Source organism: Rana temporaria, chromosome 7, assembly GCF_905171775.1.
Source record: "Rana temporaria chromosome 7, aRanTem1.1, whole genome shotgun sequence".
NCBI classification, from domain to species: domain Eukaryota; kingdom Metazoa; phylum Chordata; class Amphibia; order Anura; family Ranidae; genus Rana; species Rana temporaria.
The window spans coordinates 172,337,370-172,364,084 of record NC_053495.1 but is presented as its reverse complement, the minus strand read 5'-3'; the positions used below and the strand labels follow the sequence as shown (position 1 = coordinate 172,364,084).

The window sequence follows — 26,715 nt, the reverse complement described above, 5'->3', positions numbered from 1 at the left end:
CCAAATGGGTCACGCAGTGCTGAACCTTCTCATAGCACAAGTGCTTCTATGATCACGCCATCTAACGCTGAAAACTTGCTGCCGAGTGGGATTAGGTGTGCTTTGGCGAGTGCCAAATTAATTGGCTCAGCTATTCCCGAGCAAGGTTCCAGTAAAAGTAAAGATTATACAAAATCCTGTCTACTTCACCTTTAGGACTCCATTCATGTAATAGTAATCAGAAGATGGAAGCAATGACCTACACTATTGGAAAAACAGCTGCTGTCATGCGATTTTTTACCACCAAATGCACTCTTTGGGAATGTTTCCTATAAGAAAGCCTTTGGAAACACTAGTCGGCAGCGTGTAAAGGAAGCATTTAAACTGGCTTTCCTATAGCGTTACAAGTACCCGTTACCACCTAGGCAGATGTTAGCGTATGTAATGCCCACAAACATTTAATATCGTGCATCTTTCCAGTCCAAAGTTGTTTTAGCTTCTGTTTTCAAACTTTTTTATTTTTATTTTCACCCAGTGATCCTGTGAGAAACACACTTTCTGTCCCAGAATACACACACACTGTACCATATCTATGGAGCAGCATTGTCACATAACTACAGAACACCTCCAAATCTCTTCTGCATAAAATTGGGGAGGGAGGGTGTTCTGTAAGCCTATAAGACCTGAAAACAATGAAACGGATCACAGCACAGGAAATGATCAACTCCCACAATTTCCGGCTAATCAACAGGTATTGTTGAACACATATAACAAAACACTTTCAATGGTATATTTACCCAATCAAAAGGGAGAAAATAAAAAGTTAATATTGGGGTTTACATATACTTTAAAGTGTTACTAATCCAAAGACCCTGCATTCACTATATCTGGTCTCCCACAGTACACAGAACATGAAATGCAATTACGGTATTTCAGTAAATTTACAGGTGTGTCTCAAAAATTTTGAATATCATCAAAAAGTAAATTTTTTTCAGTAATTCAAAAAGTGAAACTCCTGAAATATATAGATTCATTACACACAGAGGGATATATTTCAAGCATTCCTTTCTTTGAATTTTGATGATGCTAGTGAAAACCCAAAATTCAGTATCTCATAAAATTCAAATATTGTGAAAAAGTTTAATATTGTACACTCATGGTGTCCTACTCTAATCCGATAAATAACTCAAAAACACCTGTAAAGGGTTCCTGAGCCTTTAAATGGTCTCTCAGTCTGGTTCAGTAAGTTACACAATCATGGGGAAGACTGCTGACTTGACAGTTATCCAGAAGACAGTCATTGACACCCTCCATAAGGAGGGTAGATCACAAAAGGGCATTGCTAAAGAAGCTGGCTGTTCACAGAGTGCTGTATCCAAGCATTCTAATGGAAAAAAACTATGGAAGGAAAAGGTGTGTTAAAAAAAGGTGTACAAGCAACGGATAACCACAGCCTTGAGAGAATCGTGAAGCAAAGGCCATTCAAGGATTTGGGGGAGATTTACAAGGAGTGGACTACCGTTGGTGTCAGTGCTTCAAGACCCACCACGCACAGATGTATCGCAGCCTTGGAGGACCCCCTTCATCATCACATGCCTTGCAAAGGGGTCCTGTGAGGTTTCAAAATGTTGCACTTGTGTGATCTTTGTGCAATAAAAACCTTAAGGATCCTTAGTGTGCTGGTGAATATGTGCATTTATCTTTTTCCAGTAACCAGCAGGTAGTCACTGCAGCACCCACTATCAATGAGCCTTGTTCTCAGGAACATGCGCAAGGGGAATATAGACAAGACTGTATCCAGGACACGTCAATCCACTTCTGAACCACATCAAAAGCATCTTACCTGGGCTAAGGAGAAACAGGACTGGACTGTTGCTCAGTGGTCCAAAGTCCTCCTTTTGGATGAAAGTTAATGGAGTCTGGAGGAAGAGTGGAGAGGCACAGAATCCATGTTGCATGAGGTCCAGTGTGAAGTTTCCACAGTCAGTGATGATTTGGGGAGCCGTGCCATCTGCTGGTGTTGAGCCGTGCCATCTGCTGGTGTTGAGCCACTGTGTTTTATCAAGTCCAAAGTCAGCAAAACCTTCTACCAGGAAATTCTGGAGCACTCCATGCCTCCCTCTGCTGACCAGCTTTATGGTGATGCCGATTTAATTTTCCAGCAGGACTTGGCACCTACCCACACTGCCAAAAGTACCAATACCTGGTTTAATGATCATGGTATCACTGTGCTTGATAGGCCAGCAAACTCACCTGACCTAAACCCCATAGAGAATCTGTAGGGTATTGTCAAGAGGAAGGAGAGACACCAGACCCAACGATGCAGATGAGCTGAAGGCTGCCATCAAAGCAACCTGGGCTTCCATAACATCTCAGCAGTGCCACAGGCTGATCACCTCCATGCCATGTCGCATTGTGTCTGCAAAAGGAGCCCGACCAAGTATTGAGTGCATACTATACTGTACATGGACATGCTTTTCAGTAAGCCAACATTTCTGTATTAAAAATTCCTTTTTTGATTGGTCTTATGTAATATTCTAATTTTGAGATACTGAATTTTGGGTTTCCACTAGCTGCAAGCCATAATCATCAAAATCAAAAGAAAGAAATGCTTGAAATATATCACTCTGTGTAATGAATCTATATGATATAGGAGTTTCATTTTTTAATAAAATTACTGAAAAAAATGAACTTTTTGATGATATTTTTTTGAGATGCACCTGTAACCCGCTAAATACTCTTTCTCATCAGCAGTATATAGCAGTCTTGTGACTTCTATCAGTGTCTGGTTAAAGCTTGTAGGATGAGTTCTCATTCTCCTCTGACTTGTCCTATTAGGCGGCATGACTCCTAACCCTCTTAGTGCAGCCATGTGACTTCTATCAGTGTCTGGTTAAAGCTTTTCCTATAAGGCTGCAGGACCCCTGTCTGGACAGTGCTGATTGGCCCTGTGCTGATCACATGCCCCCTTAAAAAAAAAAAGCTATAGCAATACACACAAAACTGAGCATGTGCAGAGTGCCCCCAAGGTTCTGTACTATGTGGGTTTAGTAACACTTTAAATACATTTTAATAAGAGTGCCAGCTGTCCCTTTGAACGAGTTGCTAGCAGGCATGAAGCTTGCTGAAAGCCTGCAAGCAGCTCTTTAAAGTGACACACAGCACACCTATAACGATCCAGGGTTTAACCTGAATTGGTTCTATGGGGTGCTTTATTGCTATAATAAAAGCGCCTTGATTCAGGATGAAAACTCTGCTAATTGTTATGTAAAAGCTTGCTGTACACACTGCTCTTCAAACAAACGTTTACAAGCAGAGGCATGGGTGAATCAGACCTAATGGGGCCAATATGTGAAAAAAAAGAGATTTTTTAATACAGCTTACCTGTAAAATCTTTTTCTTGGAGTACATCACGGGACACAGAGCGGCATTCATTACTATATGGGTTATATGGAGTACCTTCAGGTGATAGACACTGGCAATCTCAAACAGGAAATGCCCCTCCCTATATAACCCCCTCCCATAGGAGGAGTACCTCAGTTTTGTAGCAAGCAGTATGCCTCCCAAAATGGTCCCCAAAAAGAGGGGTGGGAGCTCTGTGTCCCGTGATGTACTCCAAGAAAAAGATTTTACAGGTAAGCTGTATTAAAAATCTCTTTTTCTTTATCGTTACATCACGGGACACAGAGCGGCATTCATTACTATATGGGATGTCCCAAAGCAATGCTTACAATGAGGGGAGGGAGAACATCTCCAAGACAAAAGGATTTAATTTAGAGATATACTCAAATCATAATAAATCCAACTTAGTTGAGAAAAATAATCTTAAATTTTAAATTTAACTCAAAAAAAGAGGAGCCCCCGGAATCCGAGGGTCTCAAACTGCAGCCTGCAGCACTGCCTGCCCGAAGGCAGTATCAGTATTCCTTCTTACGTCCAACTTGTAGAATTTTGTAAATGTGTGGACAGAAGACCAGGTTGCCGCCTTGCAAACTTGAGCCATAGAGATCTGGTGGTGTGCTGCCCAGGAGGCGCCCATGGCTCTAGTAGAATGAGCCTTTAATGATACTGGAGGAGGCAACCCCTTCAAGCCGTAGGACTGAGTGATTAATTGCTTAATCCACCTAGAAATGGTGGACTTTGCAGCTGCCTGCCCCTTCTTGGGCCCATCCGGTAAAATGAACAGCACATCTGTTTTCCGGATCTTCTTTGTAGCTTTAAGATAGGCCTTCATGGCCCTGACAATATCCAAGGTATGCAGCAACCCTTCCTTTCTGGAAGTAGGTTTAGGGAAGAAGGATGGTAATACCAAATCCTGGTTCAAATGAAAACTGGATATAACCTTCGGTAGGAAGGAAGGATGAGGGCGTAGAACGACCCTGTCCTTATGAAAAATAAGATATGGTTCCTTACAGGATAAGGCCGCCAGTTCCGATACTCTTCTTGCGGAAACTATGGCGACCAAAAATACTAACTTCCTTGTCAGTAAAACCAAAGGAATTTCAGCCAACGGCTCAAACGGTTGTTTCTGTAAACTTGACAGAACAAGATTTAAATCCCACGGACAAAGCGGGGATTTAACAGGAGGTTTAATACGTAAGACCCCTTGAAGGAAGGTCTTAACCAGCGAGTGGGTGGCCAGCGGCCGCTGAAACCACACTGACAGAGCTGAGATCTGTCCCTTGATTGTGCTTAATGCCAATCCCTTATCCACTCCTAGCTGGAGAAAACTTAAAACTCTATCGATGGTGAACTTGCGAGGAAGCCAAAGTTTGGACTCACACCAGCCTACATAGGCCTTCCAGACCCTGTGATAAATCACCCTAGAGACCGGTTTCCTGGCTCTGATTAGGGTAGAGATTACTTTCTGAGACAGACCTCTACCCCTGAGAATCAGGGATTCAGCCTCCAGGCCATCAAATCTAGATGCCGTAAGGCAGGGTGGAGGATCGGACCTTGCGATAGCAGGTCTGGCCTTAGAGGCAGAGTCCAAGGGTCTCCCACTACCATCCTTAGGATTAGTGAGTACCATGCCCTTCTGGGCCATGCTGGAGCTACCAGGATAACTGGTATGTGCTCCACCCGGATGCTGCGCAGCAGGCGGGGTAGTAACTGGAGCGGGGGAAACGCATAAAGCAGTTTGAACTGATGCCAAGGGCAAACCAGCGCATCGGTTCCGCAGGCCATCGGATCCCTTGAGCGGGACATGAACCCGTCTAGCTTCTTGTTGAGTCTCGATGCCATGATATCCACGTCCGGCACTCCCCATCTTTGGCAGAGTGCTTGAAAGACTTGTGGATGCAGAGACCATTCCCCCGGCCATAGAGTCTGGCGGCTTAAGAAGTCCGCCTGAAAGTTGTCCACTCCTGGAATAAATATTGCCGATATGCAGGGCACATGAGCCTCTGCCCATAGGAGAATCAAGCTCACCTCTCTCTGAGCGGCTTGACTCCTGGTTCCCCCTTGGTGATTTATGTATGCCACGGCCGTGGCATTGTCTGATTGAATTCTCACCGGGAACCCCTGCAATTTTGACGTCCAAGCCCTGAGGGCTAGTCGAGCAGCTCTGAGCTCCAAGATGTTGATGGGCAACTGCTTCTCTAGCTTTGCCCAAGTACCTTGGCGAGTGCAACCATCCAAAATTGCTCCCCAGCCCGTCAGGCTGGCGTCTGTGGTCACTATCTTCCAAGCCACTGGGCTGAAAGACTTCCCCTTCAGTAGATTCTGAGGGTCTAACCACCAACACAGACTTTGTCGGACTCTTGATGAGAGCGGCAACGGAATATCCAAGGCCTGTGGCCTTCTGCTCCATGCTGACAGAATGGCTGCCTGCAGGATGCGAGTGTGGCTCTGGGCGTATGGTACCGCCTCGAATGTGGCCACCATCTTGCCTAGTAACCTCATACTTAGGCGAATAGTCGGTTCCTTTTTGCTTAGAACCAGTAGGATGACTTTTCTCGATTTAGGACCCAGCCGAACCTCTCGAGGTATTGGACCGTGAGGGCCACTGCTCGCTCCCAGCCGGGAGACGAGTGATCTATGACTAGGAGGTCGTCCAGGTATGCTAGGATCGTGACCCCTTGGATCCTTAGCTTGGCTAGGATTGGAGCTAGGACCTTCGTGAACACCCGGGGGGCCGTAGCCAACCCGAAGGGAAGCGCCACGAATTGGAAATGACGTGAAGCCACCATGAAGCGTAGATATCTTTGATGTGGCTGATAAATTGGAACATGAAGGTAGGCATCCTTTATGTCTATGGACGCCATGAAGTCGTCCCTTTGGAGTGTGGCAGCTGCTGACCGCACGGATTCCATCCGAAATGAGCGGACCTTTAGGTATGCATTTACCATCTTTAGGTCCAAAATTGGCCTGACATCTCCATTGGCCTTTGGGATGATGAATAGGTTGGAGTAGAAGCCCAGCCCCTGTTCCAGGACTGGTACCTCTACTATTACTTCCTGGGAAAGTAGATGATCTAATGCCGATCTTAATGCGGCTCCCTTCTCCGGATCGTTTGGAATCCTCGACTCCTGGAAATGAGGAGGAGGAAACCTTAGGAAATCTAGTTTGTAGCCTGTGGCCACGGAAGACCGTACCCACTCGTCGGGAATGCTGGCTTCCCAAATCTCTGAAAAGAGTCGCAGCCTTCCCCCCACCTTCGTGGGTGGGGGCGCCCCTTCATAAGGTTGGCTTGGGGGCTGGTTTTGCTGGTTTGCGAAACCACTGCCTTTTGCCTCTAACAGCCTGTCCTTGTGATCTGCTGTTGAAGCCGAAGCTTGCTTTTGCAGGAGGCCGTCGATACTGCTTAGTATTAGAGGGCCCCTGCCCAGGGGAATACTGTCGTTTAAACGCAGGCCCCTGAACCTTCTTCTTAGTTGGCAAGAGAGTACTCTTGCCGTTTGAAATGGTCTGAATGTATTTATCTAGGTCTTCTCCGAAGAGTCGTCCTCCATGGAAGGGGAACCCTACCAGGAGCTTCTTGCATGGGGGCTCAGCCTCCCAGCTTTTTAACCATAAGAGTCTTCTCATATGGATAAGGGATAACGATAAACGTGACGCTTGCTGGATAGAATCCTTGATTGCGTCTACCGTAAAACATATGGCCTTAGGGACATCCGAAAATTCTTCTGCCTGCTGAGCAGGAATAAGTTTAAGCATCTGCTTAAATTGATCCGATAATGCTTGAGCAACCCCAATCGCGGCCACAGCTGGCTGTACTACTGCCCCTGCAGCAGTGAAGGAGTTCTTAAGTAGTGCTTCCAAGCGCTTATCAACTGGATCCTTGAACACCTGTATGTTTTCTACAGGGCATGTTAACGATTTGTTAACACATGAGATGGCTGCGTCCACTGCAGGAGTAGCCCATCTTTTGGAAAATTTATCTTCCATAGGATATAGGACAGAGAATCTTTTAGGTGGTAAGAAGATCTTATCTGGCTTGTTCCAATCTTGGAACAAAACTCCCTCTAATAGAGGATGGATCGGAAACACAGCATTGCTTTGAGGCGCCCTCAGTGAGCCCAAAGCTGAAACCGTCGATACCTGGAGATCTGGTACTGGCAAGTTGAATGCCTTATGGACCAAGTCCGACAATCCTTGAATCCACCAGCTCTCCCTCAGGGAGACTGCCCCAGACTCCTCTGTATCCGGATCCTCGATCCCTGAACCTACTTGGTCCTTGTCCAAGAGGTCGTCCAATTCCCCTGAGGAAAGGACCTCCTCCTCTGAGGGTCCGCGCTCGGGCGACGGAGATCTATTCCGCTTACTGCCCCGCATAGCTGCGGCTATCATTTTTCCCATGCTTTTCTGCATCTCTTTTAAAGAGGTGAGTAATACCTCCTCCGTGACCATCTTAGGGTTGGACTGACTCGCGTCAGCTCCAGCCCCAGATCCCGATGGCCCCAAGGCTCCCTGTGGGGAAAGCAGCAGCATAGCTTTGTCCGAGACCTCAGACTCTCTGGGGGAATCCCCACCTCTTGTACCCTCTGACTTGTTTCTTGATGCCATGGTACAATACCGAGGTACACCTGCTACTTATTGGTACCTGGGACTTATACATAGTTAAATGCCCAAACACTTGTTTGGGGGATAAAAAATGCTTCCTCTCCCCTAGATGACACTTTTTTTTTCAAAAAAAAAAATCTTTTTTTTTTTCAAATCTAGGAAAGAAAAAACATTCTGTCCCCCTGAGTAGTATTGCAAGAAAAACTATGAGATGGAAAAGAAACAGCCTATTCCTAGGCTTGAAAACAGTTTTCTGAAGACTGCAATATTCTTTCTGGCCACTGTGTGTCCTCGGCGCCCCGTGCTTGCCGTTCTGGTCTTTCCTCCCCAGTTCCAAAGTATTGAATGAGCTATATGGAACAAACAAGGAAGGGCCGCCCCTTCCTTAAGCCACTGACCCGCCCTTCCCCCCCCAGCAATCTCAAACAGGAAATGCCCCTCCCGACGGGGGGGGGGGGGGGGGTTTGGGGGGAAGGGAGCCTCTCTGCTCCAGCAAACTGCAGCCTGCAGCCTGGAACCACGAGGAGGTCAGCGTTTTGCCTGCTTTGCAGGCTCTGAGGAGGAAGACTGAATGGAGCATCGCCTGGAGGCTTGCAGGTAAGCACAGCTCTCTGACACACACATACACTTTATACACAGGCCTCAATGCTTTTCCAACACTACAAGGGAGGTCACATCTTATGGGGAATAATACATATAGAGCCATCCTATCTTTATGATATGTGACTGGTTTGCCAGATGCAGTGCATAACTTTAGGCATGTCCCCTGTGACCCCCCAGAAAAAACCTGCTAAGAACCAAGTTCCGCAAGTTTTCCCCTCACTTACCTGCTCCATGCCGCAGGACTTTGCCAAGCAAGAGGCCCAATCTTCCCCCATCTCGGTGGGGATGTCTAGACCTTCAGGCCCTGGGTTCCTATGAAGGATCCACTGTCCTGGGCCCATATAGCACTCTGGCAACAGAAAACATTAGGCACCCAAAGGTTTCTAAGTTCTGGGCCCAGGGTCCAGCTCTCTAAAAAGAAAAGCATTATGGGCTATACCCCAAGGGTTTGGGGTCCGGTTACTGACCACTTTAGCGCTGAGGCTTTTTTGGACAGAACCGGTTAGCTCACCTAATCCCAAGGATGCGGAGGCAAGCTAAACCATGACTAACACCTAAGACACTGGCGTAAAAACTGGGTACTCCTCCTATGGGAGGGGGTTATATAGGGAGGGGCATTTCCTGTTTGAGATTGCCAGTGTCTATCACCTGAAGGTACTCCATATAACCCATATAGTAATGAATGCCGCTCTGTGTCCCGTGATGTAACGATAAAGAAATTACCTTCAGAAAATCCACCAATGTATGGTTCACCACCAGCCTCAATGTCCAATAGCTATCCAGTCAAACATTATTTGGACATGATGGAATATGCAATTGTTCCAAGGTTGTAAGTGTAACAATACAGCTGTTCAACAAGTTGTTTACTGTCACCGGTCAGTGGTCTGGATCACAAAAAGTCAGATCTGTAGGTGGCTAACTCTGCTGCAGCTTTGACCCCTTTCTCGAAGAAGGAAAAGTCTGGAGAAGCTAGATCTATAGATATCAATAGTGGGAGGAGACGCCGCTCCAGGTGAGGTTTAGCGTAATGGTCTCCACCCATAGGTGCCCGCCCTGGATCCCCTCCGCAATGCATGAAATCCAGAAAGAAACGGCTGCACACCATGGCAAGTCCTTGCACCATTTATTGTGTAATGTTCAAGAACAAGTGACACAAAAGGACACAATCATCATGATTAAGCACACTTTCATGTGAAACGCGTCAACGCGATTACACAATAAATGGTGCAAGGAATTGCCATTGTGTGCAGATGTTTATTTCTGTATATCTGCAGGCAAATGGACAGCTTAGCAACATACTGTGTGCTATGAAATACTAAAACCTGACAGTGGGGGATAAATAATTGATAAACACAATGTATGCAAACGTATGCACATAAATTACTAATCCACACAGCTGCTGTTATAAATTATGTGCGACATAACCTACGCCACAGGGACTTGTGCAGAATGTAAACCCACGCCTGGGCAATTTGTAATCTGTGCAGGAAATCATTACTGAAAAAAAACGTGCAATTTTGTTTGTTGTTGCTGAAACAAATGGGTATTACCTGAAGGAGTTGTAAAGTCTCAAGGTTTTTCACCTTAAGGCATTCTATTCCAGCAACGGGGACAAGCACAGGAGCTCCAGTTGCTGTCTTGGGTCCTCATTGGATAGATTGATAGCAGCAGGAACCATTGGCTCGTGCTGCTGTCAACCAAATCCAGTGACACAGGAGTCGGGGGCGGGGCAAAGTCCTGCTGTCTGGGTCAATAGATGCAGCAGGACTCAGGAGCGCGCCTATACAGGTGCCCCAATGGAAAGCGGCTCTCCGTGGGGGCACCCAATGAAGAGGAGGAGCCAGGAGTGTCCTAAAAAAGAAGGAACGGGCCACTCTGTGCAAAACCATAGCACAGAGCAGGTAAGTATAACAAATTTGTAATTTAAAAAAAAAAAAAAAAAAAACCTTTACAATCACTTTAACGCCACAGGAAAGAACCAGCCAGTTCTACAACTCAAGAAAATAATTGTAAAAGTCTTGCACAGAAATGATCCCCCACAAAAATGTCAGAGCTGCTGGACACGGATGTCATATTGGGACACAATGACCCAATATACACCGATGGGACTACCTGCAGGGGGGATGCATGGGACACCTCTGTCGGTAAGCATGGTGTAAAGTCATACACAATAGTACACCCTGTGTGAACGAGAAATAAATAGTCTGCCACTGTAGACTTCCTTCTATAAATGCAAGCTGTCTGGGTGTCATTTATCCATTGGCTTCAATACTTTCCGAGTCACTAACTTATAATGAGTATTCATAACAGGAGATGATTTCAGTGGCTTACTTGTACCGTGTCAGTGATACAGAAAGCACTAGAGTTCATGACTCACCAAAAGTTTCCTTAAAGAGGAACAACAGTCTGCTCACATAATTTGTAAAAGTTTTACTATACAAATTTAAAACAACAAGGGCAGAAGATTTAATAGATGGAAAGTTGAAAAAAATGACTGAAGGTCCACTTCAAGGCTCCCTTCACACTTTTGAGTTTTGGAACTCTGTGCGGTGCCTTCATTTAGAAAGGCACCAGAATACAACATCCAGTTGGTGCCAAGGACCCGCATTCCCGAGCACCACAAGGAACATGTAGTGCATTTCATGCCCTCTATCAAGCAAAACAAAAAACAGTGCAACTCTTGCTTTTACTTTGTTTCCAACCCATTCCAAATGAATGAGCTTTTTTAATGTATTGCATGTTAATGTGCACAGTAACACATGGCAATGGAACAGGTAGGTGTGAAAGGGCCCTCAGGGTTTAATCTTCTACCTTTACCTTTGGTTGATCTACATCAGAGATCTACAAAACTCCGGCCTTCCAGCTGTTGCAGAACTACACATCCCATGAGGCACTGTAAATCTCTGACATTCACAGACATGATGGAAATTGTAGTTCCTAAACAGCTAGAGGGCCATAGTTTGGAGATCCCTGATCTAGATGGACTTTTTTTTCAACCAGACTAACTATGTAACATTGATATCGTGAAGCAGGAATCTGAAATGATCAACTTTCCAAACGATTTATTCTCTTGTTCCACTAGGCTTGTACAGGTTCTTATGTTTTCTATGCCAGCAATCATTTGTGTCTGCACTGTATTGCAGGATCCCATTGATAAAACATAGGTACATCCACATTTGCCCCGTTTGTATACACCATGTAGAAATGACAGATTTGGAGAAGAATGTTACAGTCCTTTCTGATCCAGGCAAGTCGCTGTTTCAAGCGGGCAAGATATCCATTGGACACAACATGAAAACGCTAGATCGAAGCACCAAATGTAATCTGGTTAATCTGTCAGATTTCAGCAGCAGGAAGTTATAAAGCATGTGAAAGTAGAACTCAAATGTGGGCTTTAGAAATACCGCCGATCCCTGTGAATGTTCAGTTTCTAAAGAAAATGAGAATATTTTTCAATTGGTACAGGCATAAGGGAACAAAATAATCTTTACAAAGATGATCATTTCCCTGCTCGGTCACAGGGTGGTCACACACACTACACAAGTTATGAACGCTTTGAGCGCCGCTTGTGATAGACAACCGTCTGCCCTTAGAGGGTTGACCAGCTTGCATCAGAAGTCAAGGTTATTGCAGAGAAATTCCAAAACGCTGGAAAATCTGATGAGCGGGTGCTGATCGTTCCCTTTACTATGGATAAAAGGAAGTGAAGTTCTTTTCATATTTGCACGTCCCTCCTCTGTAAGCTGATCATACGGCAGGGATTTCGGACATCCCATTAGGGAACTGGCTAGGGCTGGCCTTGTCTTGTCTATGGGACAGAGTGGGACTCTAAGCTCACTTACCCTAGAATGGTTGAAACTTTGAGGTGGGCTGTGACTGTAGTCGGAGATGGATGGACCTTCTTGGGTAACGTACCTCAACATAGCAGCCTTTCCTTCATGGTAACCCATGACAACCTAAATAATCAATTACAGACATATTAACCTGTAAACTGGTTAAAACAGCTAGAAATAGCACAATGTGTGTGTTTTTTTTTTTGCAGTGCAGCTTTTGAGTAATCAGCGTTGTTTCAGCACCAGAAGCAAATCCACAATCAGGAATGTTGCTGGCAAGCTATGCTGCAATGTATTATGGGTCTCAGGAACAGAAACCCCTCACAGGCTAGCAGCAGCATTCTGTTGCAGTACATTCTGAAATTTGTGTCACGCTTGTCCTCTGGTCTCTGGTGATCATAAAACAGATCTTCATTTACATTCAACACATAAAGCCAGAGATTACATGTGGGTGACGCCAAGTTGTGCTGTTAGTAAGGTAGAGCGGTCAGCGCACTTTAATGCCGCAAGGGCTGCACAGCCGTGGACATTCTGCATTGATATATTAACGTGATCTTTTTCCGGTTATGACGGCGTTCCTCTCATGTGCTTCAACGCTGCAGGAAAGTCCTTTGGTATGCAACTCCTTTTCTGGCCTGTGGAACACACGGCAAGAACAGGCTGACGGGGGTGTGTGAAGGCAGCGTCTTCATTGTACAGGAAGCCGTCCTCTTACTGAACCACTTTCACTAGAAGAGGTAATAAGAGGGATTACAGTCAAAACCACATCATTCTCTTCCCTTTTTTTTCCCCTATTTTTATTAGGACTTTTATACTTTATTCAATCACTATTCTTAGTACAAGCTCTCACGGACAGGAGGACATCCTCATGCACCTGGGCTCAGGTGACTACTGAACCAAACTTCACTCACACATTACTTGAGCATCATTCAGTGCAGGACGATGGACCTTCCACCACCAGAGCAGAGGAAGGAGCCACCCTCATTGGACTGGACTGGTGAAAAGACCCTTGGACCTTATTCACCATAAAATTATTTTCTTGAGAGGGACACAGGAAGTTCTAAACCTTTGGGTTACGCTACCACCTACATGAGGGCTGGACATTGGCAAACAAAAAAAACGTAGCAGGCCCAGGGTTTAACCAGCATTCCTCGAATTTTGTAGCAAAGCAGTACTGACAGTGTTATCACAAGCAGGGAGGGGTAGGAACTGCGTCTCTCAATGTACTCCAATATAGGGATTTTATGGTTTATTAAGGGACACAGGAAGTCAAAGCGCTGGAAAGTCCAAAAGCAGTCAAACACAGGGGTGGGAAACCACAAATAACTGGTAACAGGCCCAAGGAAAACAAGAACTGGAGACTGCCTGGAGAATGAAGAGATGTTTTTTTAATGGTGAAAAACAAAATTGTGCACACCACTTTCCCCAGCACTCATAAGTAAACTGTTTTTCATATGTGCACGTTCCTCCTCTATAAACTGATCATACTGAGGAAATTCGGACATCCCATTAGGGGCCTGACTAGGGCCAGTGTTCTGTCGAGAAGTGCCCCCTTATCGAAAAATGACCAGGACGAAGTGCCAATGCACATCACAACAGATGAGTTTACGATCAGCTGTTGCGATGGCGAGGTGGCACATGCGCACATTAGCAGACGGAAGAATTTTTTTCTATCAGATTGTGCTCTGTGCTGCCGAGGCGTGTTCATGTGGGTGAGGGGTGGATTAGTACACGATGGGGGCGGATTATTAAATGATGAGCAGTGCTGCAAAACGCATATTTTTGTGCCATTCTTCCTGGACGTTTGCAGGGCATGTTTAGTAAACTGAAGGGCGGGGTTTTGTATCATATATCAAAAATCCGCCTCCATTTGAACAGCACTGTCCATCATTTAATAATCCGGCCCCATCATATAAAAATCCGCCTCTCACCAGCATGAACGTGCCTCGGCAAGCGCGGTGTTCTACTGAGAAGTGGCCGCTGTTGTACGCAGGCGCCGTCTCAGCTGATCATAAACTCAGCTGTTGTGATGCGCAGTTCGAACCGGGCAGTTCTTGATAGCGGGCACTTCGATAGAACACCGGCCTGTCTTGTTTAGGGCACAGAGTGGGGCTCTAAGCTCACTTACCCTAGAATGGTTGAAATAAACATGAAACTTTGAGGATGGGATGTGACTGAAGTCGGAGATGGATGGACCGCTGAAGTAAAAACATACTTCTTGGGTAACATACCTCAACATAGAAGCCTTTCATTTTTGGCATTCTTTTTTTTTTTTTTTTTTTTAACAGAAAGATGGCATGCTTTTTTAATGATGAATAACAAAATTGTACACAACACTTTCCCCAGTGGATGAAGTCAGCACTCAGTCCCTCAGAGTTAACCCCTTTACTTATAGAACCATGAGAAAGCAAGAAATTGAGAGGCGACCAAGTATTCAAACAGTCAGGTAGCTTCAAGTGCTCAGCCCATTCACATAGTGAGTATTCAAAGACAGGGCAAACGTTGAGGCAATGCCATTGACTCTGGACCTGGAAAGTGCTCTGCACCTAACATGTTACCAAAACAGGGTTTGGAAAGCGTGATACTCAGAACCTAGATCCCGAACCGCACTTAAAGCGTAGCTCTACACAAAAGGGGAAGCTCCGCTTGTTTGCACCCTCCCCTCCTCCATGGTTACATTTGGCACTTTTTATGGGGCCTGGTTTTGACAGGTGCCCACTCCTACTTCCTGGTAAGATCGATGCACAGCGATCTACGTCATTTCTGGCCCCTCCTCCTTTCCCCCACTGCCTTCGGGGACAGAGGTCTCAGAAGACGCCGGGACCATTCAGAAAGCACAACGTGACTCACGCAGGCACAGTAGAAAACAGACTGCGAAAGCCACAAGGCTTCACTTCCTGTTTCACTTACTACAGATGCTGTTGCCTGCGCCTGAAGGCGATTGACGAATCAGCTATGGATGCCGACATCCCAGGATGTCCTTATATTAAAAGTCAGCAGCTACAGTATTTGTAGCAGCGGACTTATTTATTTTTTTACAGACTAGAACTCCTCTTTAAAGGATAGCCCCACAATGTCCAGTCCAGTGGGGTTCAGTCATGACACTCCAAAAGCCAGGCTAAACAGTGAAATACCCTTGCAAGAAAGTAGCAATGGGCATCAAATTGGCCACTTTATGGTCATACGCCTGATAAAATTGCTAGAAAACTAACAACTTTCAACCAGATTTTGATCACAAAAACAACCATATGGATCAATACAGCCTACCATCAACTTCAAAGATCTAAGCTGTTACTGTCTTGAGCTGATTGTTATTGCCAAATTGATTGGAATTGTTGTTTGGCCACCACTATTCTTGTGTGGAAGATGGGAGTCTTTTTCAGCTGCACCATGGAAACACGTGCAACATGACTTGAAGCTCCTTCATACCCGGGGGTTTTGTTTTATAATGCCAACAAATTCTATGCACGACTGAGCAAGAAACGCCTGATTAACCAGATGCCATTACCTTCCTTGTAACAGGGTCCATCACCAGCCACTTCTCTGTCACGGTTTGAAGGTCTTGACCATTGAGAGGCTCCCTTAACCTAACCTTTACTTCAAGTTTCCCCCCGGTTGGTTTTCTTCCATCAAACACCTGAAATAAGATTATTAAAGATATACTTAAGTATTTCACTGTAAAGGTAGAGTTTTTTTCTTTTTTAACAGATGTTTGGAATAAAGTGATATTACTATTACCTCTACAATCTCTCGAATCTCACACTGCGTCTCCAACTTGTCCAGTTTAACATTTGCAGTCCCAATTTGCTTATCACTTCTGAACAAGAATACTCTGCAGAAGAGGAGAGAGAAGTATTTTTAACAACATCTGATCAAGTGAACAAGTCTATGGGCTGCACATAGACATGAGATGGACATCTTTTGAACCACAGTGTATCTCTGTTTTCGTTCAGACAGAGAGGGTATGCTCCAAGTTGGATGCAAACAATGAAAAAATACCTACCAATCATGTTATTTACAATATATATGCACAACTCCAGGAAAGCCCAGAATACTTGAAAACCTTTTGTACTTTATCCAAAGCCAAGAGTGATGAGCCGGGGGTGCAGCCCATGAGTTGGAGTGAAGGACTGACATTTATATTGTCAAGTGGGACAACAAGGATGATGACAAATGTCAAAGCTAACACTAGCTACAGCTTTGGGGCAAGTCAAAGCCCACTATCCTCTCTAAGGCCAAGTTCACACTGGCATTGATAGCAGGTGTTTGAGGGGCGCTTTTAATGCTCCTCAAACGCCTATGCAAATAAAGGTTGCCAACCGTCAGTAAATTTACAAACAGTTTGTAAAATCCGTAATTTTTGTATCTGTCTATAAATGTCCATTATGGACATACAGAATTACGGATTTTACAAACTGTTTGTAAATTTACTGAAAGTTGGCAACCCTGATGCAAATGATACCATGGGCAGCACACAGTGCTGTTAATATTACCACAACAAAAAGCTTTAGCGTTGCTTCAAAATGTAAGCCTTGTGTCGAGTCTGGAGGAAATTGAAGCCTTTCAACGCTTCCCATTCAAGTTTCTAGTAACACTCCACAAATGCACTGGCAGGCGGTTGTGAGGAGTTAAAATTAGTTTTTAATGCCCTGTAATGTTAGAGGCGAGCATAGAGTCTCCTGCAGTTACTTCCTTCAATGCACTTTTCTGTTTGTGCTGTTTGAAGAAAGCAGACATGAATGTCTGAGGGTAGGTGTGTAAATGATGATACAGGGCATGAAAGTGCCCTATAGAATATTTCCTATCAATTGGATGTACCCAATAGTGTCAGGATGCCCTTCTCCTCTTCATTTGTTCAGCCAATTGCTCATACATCAGCATCATCTGCAGGAGGCCAAACAAGGGGTAAAGGAATCCATGCTGTTGCCTTCCCTGCTAATAGAGTATGCACAGGAAACATTCACCATGACAAGCTACACCTAAAATTGTTTCTTTCCTGCAATTTCCTGTAAATAGGCTTGTAAAAAGCCAGTCTAACATCCGTACTAAAACGCATTAACGCTATAGAAGCATTTGTTAAGAGCTAAGCCTAGTACACTGGGCAAATGTCGGGTGGCATCGTCCGGTTTAATAGAAACTGTCTGACATCAGGCCCATGTGTACTCGAGTCGGGCCGACAGCATCTGGCCGTTCAAAGGGGCATGACCGAAAAAGGTCAGCCGACCGTCTCCTGATCAGTGCTCTCAGCCAATGGCTGAAAGCGCTAACTGGAGTGTTCCTTGTAAGAACACAATAAAACAGCAGGGAAGTTGGTAGTTAGTACAGCAGCTACTCCTAAACATTTTTTTTTCTGTTTGTTCAGCCCTGCTGGGTTGAACGAAAAAAAAACACTACTGGTGTGTATGATGCTTTAGAAATTTAGTGCCCTAACAGTCACTCACCCTTTGTGGAAGATTTCAAACTTGATGCCTTTGGCCTGAACTACCCGTTTGAAGCCTCTGTGGTTGCGGTTGATATTTAGTTTAAACGACTGTTCATACTCTGTATAACAAAGACCATGAAAACAGAACATACATCACCTCCATATACCATAGACAAATTATTCAATCACTGTGATTGACAGGACAGTACAGATTGATATACAGTAAAGCAGTGTTTCACAACTCTAAAGCAGTGGTTCTCAACCTGGGGTCGGGACCCCCTCGGGGGTCAAATGATGATCTGCCAGGGGTCACTAAATCCTGGGCTGTTCCCGCACCACTCTCCCAACTGTTTTGCAGCTGCCCAGCAGGGCTGTCTCTGGAGCCTGTGGCCGCCCAGCTGGGCTGTTCCTGGAGCCCACTGCCACCCACTCAGCCTTTTTACAGCCGCACATTCAGTTCACGGCATGGCTGGGGGCAGAGACTAGAGGTAAGTTGACTGGTAAGGAATGTGAGGTGGGAGGGGCTGGAGGAGACCTGATTTCAGCATAGGTGTCACTGCTACGAGACACCACAAAGTCAGAGACACAGTGAGTATTACTACCTGTGATTATAGTTGCCATTAAAAATCCCCACTATAGCTCTTCGATCAGCAGATGAAGAGAATCTAAGTTGGCTGAACAGAACTCCCCCCAGCATTGCCACCCATCCCATTCCCCCCCACTAAGGAGTAAAAGAATGAATAAAAATAGAGAATACATGGAAGGGAGGGAAAAAAAAGGGTGAGGAAGAAAGAAGGGAGGAAAAGAGAGGGATGGGTGAAAAAAAATAAGAAATTAGGATAGAGAGAGATACAAGGGAAAGAAAAGAGAACAAAGCGAAAGAGTGGTACATCCTAAAATGTACCATATGGAGGTTTTAATACTGTACGATTGGAGGGGACTCAGGGAGCGCTACGCTACAAAAATAATTTTACTGTTAGGGGTCCCCACAACTTGGGAAATTTTATCAAGGGGTCACGGCACTAGTGAGGTTGAGAACCACTGACCTAAAGATTTATTAAAACTGGTACACACAGAATCTGGTGCAGCTGTGCATAGTAACCAATCAGCTTCTAACTTCAGCTTGTTCAATTAAGCTTTGACCAAAATAAACATGGAAGCCGATTGGTTTCTATGCAGATCTGCACCAGATTTTGTGTGCACCAGTTTTAGTAAATCTCCCCCACAGTGTCATTCCAGGCTGGATTTCAGATTTCTTCTGGACATACAGCATCACCTTCCCACAGCAGTATTCTGACTGGCGGTGCTTTTAGTTCTCTGAACAATCACACATACGCTGCCCAACAATGGCACTAGGCACAGAAATACTTGAATAATCTCACCTGGAGAGTTGGTGTTTTTAGCGACAAGGGTTTTATTTCTCTGTGGCTGTTCCTGCAAGAGAAAAACATTGACTGCGTTTAAAAGCTCAGATAGATTCAAATCTGTAAGCTCCATGAACAGGGCCCTCCTAATTCTACTGTAATGAACTGTATTGTAATTGTACTGCCCACCCCTCTACATTGTAAGATGCTGTGCAAATTGCTGGCGCTATATAAATCCTGTAAAATATAATTTATAATAAAATGTTCCTTTTCAAAACATTATTATTATTTAAGGTACTTTTATAGCGCCGTCAATTTACGCATCGCCTTACATATACATTGTACATTCACATCAGTCTCTACCCTCAAGGAGCTTACAATCTAAGGTCCCTAACTCACATTCATACATACACACACTAGGGCCAATTTAGAAGCCAATTAACCTACCAGCATGTCTTTGGAGTGTGGGAGGAAATGGGAGTACCCGGAGGAAACCCATGCAGGTACAGGGAGAACATACACACTCCAGGCAGGTAGTGTCATGGTTGGGATTCAAACCAGCGACCCTTTTTTACTGCTAGGCAATAGTGCTACACACTACACCACTGTGCCACCATAATTCAATTTCCACACATTAACCACTTGCCGACCGCGCTATAGCAAAAATACTGCTACAGCGCGGTCGAGTTACTCTGACAGGACGTCCCTGGGACGTCCTCGTGCACTTCCGCGTTTGCGCGTCCCCTGGGCCGCGCTCGCGGAAGTGTCCGTGCTCGCCGGGTCTAGAAGACCCGGCGCATCACGGATGACGGTAAATTGCCGCTGATCGCGGCCGTTTACCACGTGATCGCTCTGTCAAATGACGGAGCGATCACTTGTAAACAAACCGGCGTCATTTGATGACGCCGGTTCCTCCCTCTCCTCTCTGTACCGTTCGGTACAGAGGGGGGGGGGGGAGCGGGTGTCAGCAGTGCTGTGGCTGGATCTGTGACAACTGCAGTCACAGATCCAGCCATCCTTCCCTGCGCAATACCCCATACTCTGCCTGCCATACCCCATACTCTGCCTCCCATACCTCGATACTCTGCAATACCCCGATACTCTGCCTGCAATACCCCGATACTCTGCCTGCAATACCCCGATACTCTGCCTGCAATACCCCGATACTCTGCAATACCCCGATACTCTGCAATACCCCGATACTCTGCAATACCCCGATACTCTGCAATACCCCGATACTCTGCAATACCCCGATACTCTGCAATACCCCGATACTCTGCAATACCTCGATACTCTGCAATACCTCGATACTCTGCAATACCTCGATACTCTGCAATACCTCGATACTCTGCAATACCTCGATACTCTGCAATACCTCGATACTCTGCAATACCCCAATACCCTGCAATACCCCAATACCCTGCAATACCCCAATACTCTGCAATACCCCAATACTCTGCAATACCCCAATACTCTGCAATACCCCAATACTCTGCAATACCCCAATACCCTGCGCGATACTCTGCAATGCCCCCAATACTCTGCAATGCCCCCAATACTCTGCAATGCCCCCAATACTCTGCAATGCCCCCAATACTCTGCAATGCCCCCAATACTCTGCATATATAATGTTTTGGGGTTCTATGTAATTTTCTAGCAAATAAATGGTGATTTTTCCATGTAGGAGAGAAATGTCAGAATTGGCCTGGGTGCTCCAGAACGCCTGATGGTGCTCCCTGCATGTTGGGCCTCTGTATGTGGCCACGCCGTGTAAAAGTCGCACACTTGGGGTATCGCCATACTCGGGATGAATAGCAGAATGTGTTTTGGGGTGTCATTCGTGGTATGCATATGCTGTGTGTGAGAAATAACCTGCGAATATGACAGAAACAAGTTTTTATTTATTTATTTTTACAGAATTTTCTGTCGTTTTTCTTTTATAGCGCAAAAAATAAAAAACCCAGAGGTGATCTAATACCACCAAAAGAAAGCTCTATTTGTGTGAAAAAAAGGACAAAAATTTCAAATGGGTACAATGTTGTATGACTGAGTAATTGTCATTCAAATTGTGAGAGCACCGAAAGCTGAAAATTGGTCTGGTTAGGAAGGGGGTTTAAGTGCCCAGTGGTCAAGTGGTTAATAGGAGCCTGAGATTTCACAGGTATAATCTGTTTCCTCTTCTTACCGTGCTTGGATATGGAAAATCAAACTTCACAAACGCATGCAGGTCATTGGGCGTCATTCCTGTGAAACAGATTAACAGAATTGGGTAGTTGTCATCGGATACCAAGTAAAACTACAGGTAAAAAATAACAGAGAAAAGAAACTTCATATAAAATATGGAGTTATATGGTGACAAAGGGTGCAACACAACCATGGAGTCCACACTTTGCTGTATATTCAGCAGCTCCTGAGAGGCCATTCCGGCGTTTGTGCCATTGAAGCAAATCTTGCTTTGTTCCATGCAGGGCAGAACAACAAAGTGCTTTGAATGCCGCCCTCCCCTGCAGAATATTTTTCATCATTCCCCCCACTGCTACGTTCAGCCCCTTGCAGCTAAAAAATAAATATAGTACTTCCGGGAGTGGGGGAGGGTGTGACTAACTCCATTCCCTCTCCAGTGACAGCGCTGGTGCTTGTGATTGGGTCAGTGTTGTCACATGGGGTTTCCTCTAATGAGGAAATTGGCAGGATTTGCATTCCTTTGAATATTATTTCCCTTTGGGAGTATCTCACCAAAAATGACATTTGTGTTGCAGGGGATGCCAAAAATTTGACTTGTATCGTAGTGCAGAGTCGTGGGAAAATCAGTGAGCCAATCACACAAGTAGGAAATTACGTTTTTAGGGGGGCGTTTTACAGAAAATCACAGAACTGCAGATTGAAAAGGAACATTCAATTACAATATGTCACAATTGTATACGCTATATTATTTGTCTCTTTTTTTCCCACAAAAGTGGAGTTACCCTTTAACATTTCTCTAAGATCTGACTGATGTACCAAGGTATGTTCAGAGAAGTGCCAATTATCACTGGCATTTACAATTCAGAGTCTCTCCGAAATGACATTGTGCTTGTTACTGCAACACTAGTAAAAAGAGGCTCTAGCAGACACCCCAGCCACAGGGTGAGGGTAATAGGACAGGGCCCAACCAACTCCAATCTTTGAGGTCCATACACATATCAGAGCATAGAGGAAGATACAGAAATGTTAGTAAACCAAACCTCACTACGTTGTGTTAAAAAAAAATCCTAAACTTGTATAGCATAATGGCCCCTAAATGCTGCCTTGGACAGCCTTAAAATCAAGGGGAAAAGGCTCAGCTGAACTCATTTGGCCAATTTATATACAGGGAAGGTAGACATGCCAGACACGCCAGCTGACACCATTCTAGTGTAGAAAAAGCCTGTATTCACACGCTTTTATTCACTTCAAGCGGTTTTGCATCTTTATACAAGTCTGTTAGGTAGATTCAGAAAGAGTTAGGCCGGCTTATCAGTAGATAAGCCGACCTAACTCCGAATCTACACCGCCGTATGTTTAAGCGTATGCTCAAACAGAGATACGCTTAAACATATCTAAGATAGGCCGGCTTGCGCAGTCCTATCTTAGATTGCAATTTTTCGGATGGCCGCTAGGTGGCGCTTCCATAGATTATGTAAATGAGCTTGTACGCCGATTCACAAACGTACGCCCGGCGAATTACGTAGTTTCGGTAAGGCCTTAGGCGGCCTAAAGTTATTCCACCTATGAGGTGGAATAACAATGTTAATGTATGGCCGCCGTTCCCGCCGCGAGGTTCGAATTTTTTACGTTGTTTGCGCAAGTCGTCCGTGAATCGGGAGTTACGTAGTTTACGTCCATGTCGAAATCAATAGGCCCGTACGGCGTACTTGGCCGCAATGCGCACTGTGAAATGTAGGCGCCCGGCGCATGCGCAGTAGCAAAAAACATCAGAAAACGTGAGGTCAAGCCTCATTACCATACAACACGCCCCCCTCCAACCAATTTGAATTAGGCACCCTTACGCCCGCCGCGATTAAACTACGCCGCCCTAAGTAAGGAGGAATGTGCTTTGAGAATCATGTACTTGCCTCTCTTACTTAAGGCGGCGTAGTGTAAACACGCTAGGCTACGCCGTCATAACATTGCACGGCCGTACCTGAATCTACCTATATGGGCATGTAAAACCAACTTGAAGCAGAAGCGTCTCAACCAGATGTCAAACTGATGCCATTAGCACAAGCTCAAAACCCATTGACAACGACCCTAAATCCTCCTACACACGATCTGATTTTCCGACAACAAATGCGTGATGGTAGGGTTTTGTCAGAAAATCCAACCGGTTGTACGCTCCATCGTTTTATAGCATGCTTTCAAATTTTCCGACAACAAATGTGTGCCGTTGGATTATCCGATCGCGTGAACACAAGTCAATCGGAAAAAAATCCAAAGTACAAACACGCATTCTCCGAACCAATGCTAACCATAGCACAACATTAGCAGAAGTTGCCCAAAGGGTATTGCTAAAGAGAAGAAAAACTACGTTGTTTTGTGTATGGTGGCTGAAAAAGTTCTGCCGTCTGTATGCAGAACAAGTTCATGGCCAACACCCTTCGCACAAAATTCCATGGATTTGTCTGATGGAAATCCAATCGTGTGTACAAGGCTTAAGAATGGCAGCAAAAATCAGACAACGAATATGCTAGACTGAGCCAGGCTATTCCAGTAGGCAGGGCTGATCCGCCCTATAGGCTAACTATGCAAGCCGTTTAGGGCCCCGCAAAGCTGCAAAGGGCCCCCCAAATTACTAGAGGCCCCGCCTGGTGAGAAGTCATTTTCGCCCCCTCACCCCGCTTCTCAACTCGCTGGCTGCATGGGAGAAGAGGTAAGAAGTCAGCACCCCCTGCTTCTCGAAATTAAAGTAAGATGTCATTTCCGACAGCAGAACACCCCCTCCCCCCGCTTCTCAACTTTCTTTAATGTGACATGTCGGTGTCGTCCGCGCCGTCATGTGCCATGTCATTTTGCTTAGGGACCCAGGGAGGTCAGGATCGGCACTGCCAGTAGGTTCAGAAAAAAAAGTGTGCCTAAACTGGGATTGGTGTAAAATAAACCGATATACAAATTCTATTATCAGAATCCAGAAAAACTGAGCTGTTTCATGCTGTAGGAGTTAAGCCACCCAATAAAACTGCATAGAACAGTGCACAACCCTCCTATATAATTTCATTACAACAGGAGATGGGAACAGAACACATATGGAAAGTGCCTAAAAAGCCACCTGCTGAATATAAATAAGCATACATAAGGAATATTCAACATCTCATATTTGCCTGGCAAAAAAAGAAAATCAGTTTTTGTTAATTCTATTTAGCTCTGACCATAATAATCAATAAATATACAAAGCCAATACACATTATTTAAAGCCCAAGTTCAGGAATGGGTAAAAAAAAAAAAACACTCGCAGTGGGGGCCCCTATCCTTCCAAGCAGTGCACAGGTATGTTTTATTTCACCTAGAGGCAGACAAGAAGACTACAAGACTTACCCCCACTCCGGCCAGCTCTGGCGCTCTCCAGCGCTCCGATCTATGGGTGGTCCCTCGGCATCCATAATTTGCAATGCAGGAGGGAAATTGCAGATGGCAGGAGTGTGACTGCAGCCAGGAGGGCCTTGGAGAAGAGGCAGGGGGGACCAGTTGCACCACTGGAGGGACCCTGATGGAGCGAGGAATGAAGGTAAAAATTCACACCTTATTCCTCATCCCTTACACAAAAATTTGCATATAAAATTTGTATTTTTTTTCATGTGCCTGGAGTTGGGCTTTAAAAAAAAAACAAAAAAAAAACAGACAAGACACCTCTCCTCTCAAAAGAGAAGATAAGAAAATGGCTGAGAAATATTTGCGGTTTGCTAGACAAACATGCTTTCCTCCAGATTTCATTATAAACAGCTAAAGGAGTATTGAAAGAGACAGAGACAAGAAAAATGTCACCTGCAGGGGCTGGAAGATTAATGCCTCGTACTATAATCAGCAACATCTCTGTACTACTTAGCTCCGAGAATACTCTGTTGGGACAGAAGGATCATCATCAGTTATATACAAACCAACAATCGGTCCAAATAACTCACACATAAACTACACTTTTTCATTTCAATATTTTACTATTTACTATATCTAAAAAGAAAAATACATAGACACTGTATCTGAACAGTTACTGGTGTTGGAGTCTAACCCATAATCTAATGGTTGTAGATTTGACAAGTTACTGGTGTTGGAGTCTGATGCCGCGTATACACGATAATTTTTCGGGTTGTAAAAAACTATTTTTTTTTCAATGTCATTAAAAACGATCGTGTGTGGTCTTTAGAGCATTTTTCGGGTTCTGAAAAACTGTCAAATTTTTTTTTGAACATGTTCTATTTTTTCACGACGTTTTAAACGTTGTCGTTTTTCGGGTTGTAAAAAATGGTCGTGTGTGGGCTTTAAAGAAGTGAAAAATTTGCACATGCTCAGAAGCACGTTATGAGAGGGGAGCGCTCGTTCTGGTAAAACTACCGTTCATAATGGAGATAGCACATTCATCACGCTGTAACAGACAGAAAAGCGCAAATCGTCTTTTACTAACACGAAATCAGCCCAAAGGGTGGCGTCATCCGAATAGAACTTCCTCTTTAAAAGTGCCGTTGTACATGTTGTTGTACGTCACCGTGCTTTGCTAGAGCATTTTCTTTTCACGATTGTGTGTAGGCAAGGCTGTTTTAATGATGAAGTTAAAAAAAAATAGTTTTTTCTAGAGCCTGAAAAACTTTGTTTTTTACAACCCGAAAAATGATCGTGTGTACGCGGCATGACCCATGCCTAAGCTGAACATTTAATGGTTGTAGATTTGAAAAGTTACTGGTTTTAGATCTGTTTTATGACGGCCCTGAAGAGTTACTAGTGTTAGATCTGACCTGTGCCTGACCCAAACAGTTACTGGAGTTAGGTCTAATTTATGGTGTTACTTCTGACCCGTGCCTGATCTGATCATTCAGCGTTTATAGGTCTGATCTATTACTGACCCAGTTACTGGTGCTTGATCTGACCTATGCCTGCCCCGAAACGGCTTCTCAACATTCCTCACAATCCGTATAAATCAAAATGGTTACCGGACTATTCTCAATGTCTTGTCTTCAAAATGATAGGGAGGTGGATCCCGGCCCTGAGCTTGTGATAGGTGAAGGATATCACAATTCTTCTTGCATTCGTCTGCCATTTTTTCAAACCTGCCACAAGAACACAACAACACACATTGCTGCAGATTTATCCCAAGGAGCTCTTACTTTTTCTACAAATTCTCAGGTTTGTCAAATTGGTGAACAACAATATAAAACACAACAAAAAATTGGATTTGTGCATTTAACATTTTTCTTGGAGTCCATTGAAGGATACAGAATTTCTTAAAACTTTACCTACTGCTGCCTATAGGGAGTATTTGAAATGTGAAAAAACAATACCGCGCTGT

The 26,715-nt window shown here is 44.7% G+C and overlaps 1 protein-coding gene across 3 annotated transcripts in view; it reads right to left on the bottom strand.

The window, feature by feature from the left end:
- Positions 1-11,633: 11,633 nt before the first annotated feature.
- The window catches only part of CC2D1B (coiled-coil and C2 domain containing 1B), a 63,285-nt gene continuing 48,203 nt past the window's right edge, over positions 11,634-26,715 (bottom strand). For all 3 annotated transcript variants that reach the window (XM_040360473.1, XM_040360474.1, XM_040360475.1), the window contains exons 18-25: positions 26,360-26,476; positions 25,203-25,276; positions 21,391-21,449; positions 19,224-19,275; positions 17,861-17,960; positions 16,158-16,251; positions 15,928-16,056; positions 11,634-13,147 (exon numbers count right to left, since the gene is read on the bottom strand). In XM_040360473.1, the coding sequence (XP_040216407.1) occupies positions 13,145-13,147; positions 15,928-16,056; positions 16,158-16,251; positions 17,861-17,960; positions 19,224-19,275; positions 21,391-21,449; positions 25,203-25,276; positions 26,360-26,476 (628 nt within the window). In that variant the 3' untranslated portion in view covers positions 11,634-13,144. The remainder of the gene's footprint in view (positions 13,148-15,927; positions 16,057-16,157; positions 16,252-17,860; positions 17,961-19,223; positions 19,276-21,390; positions 21,450-25,202; positions 25,277-26,359; positions 26,477-26,715) is intronic.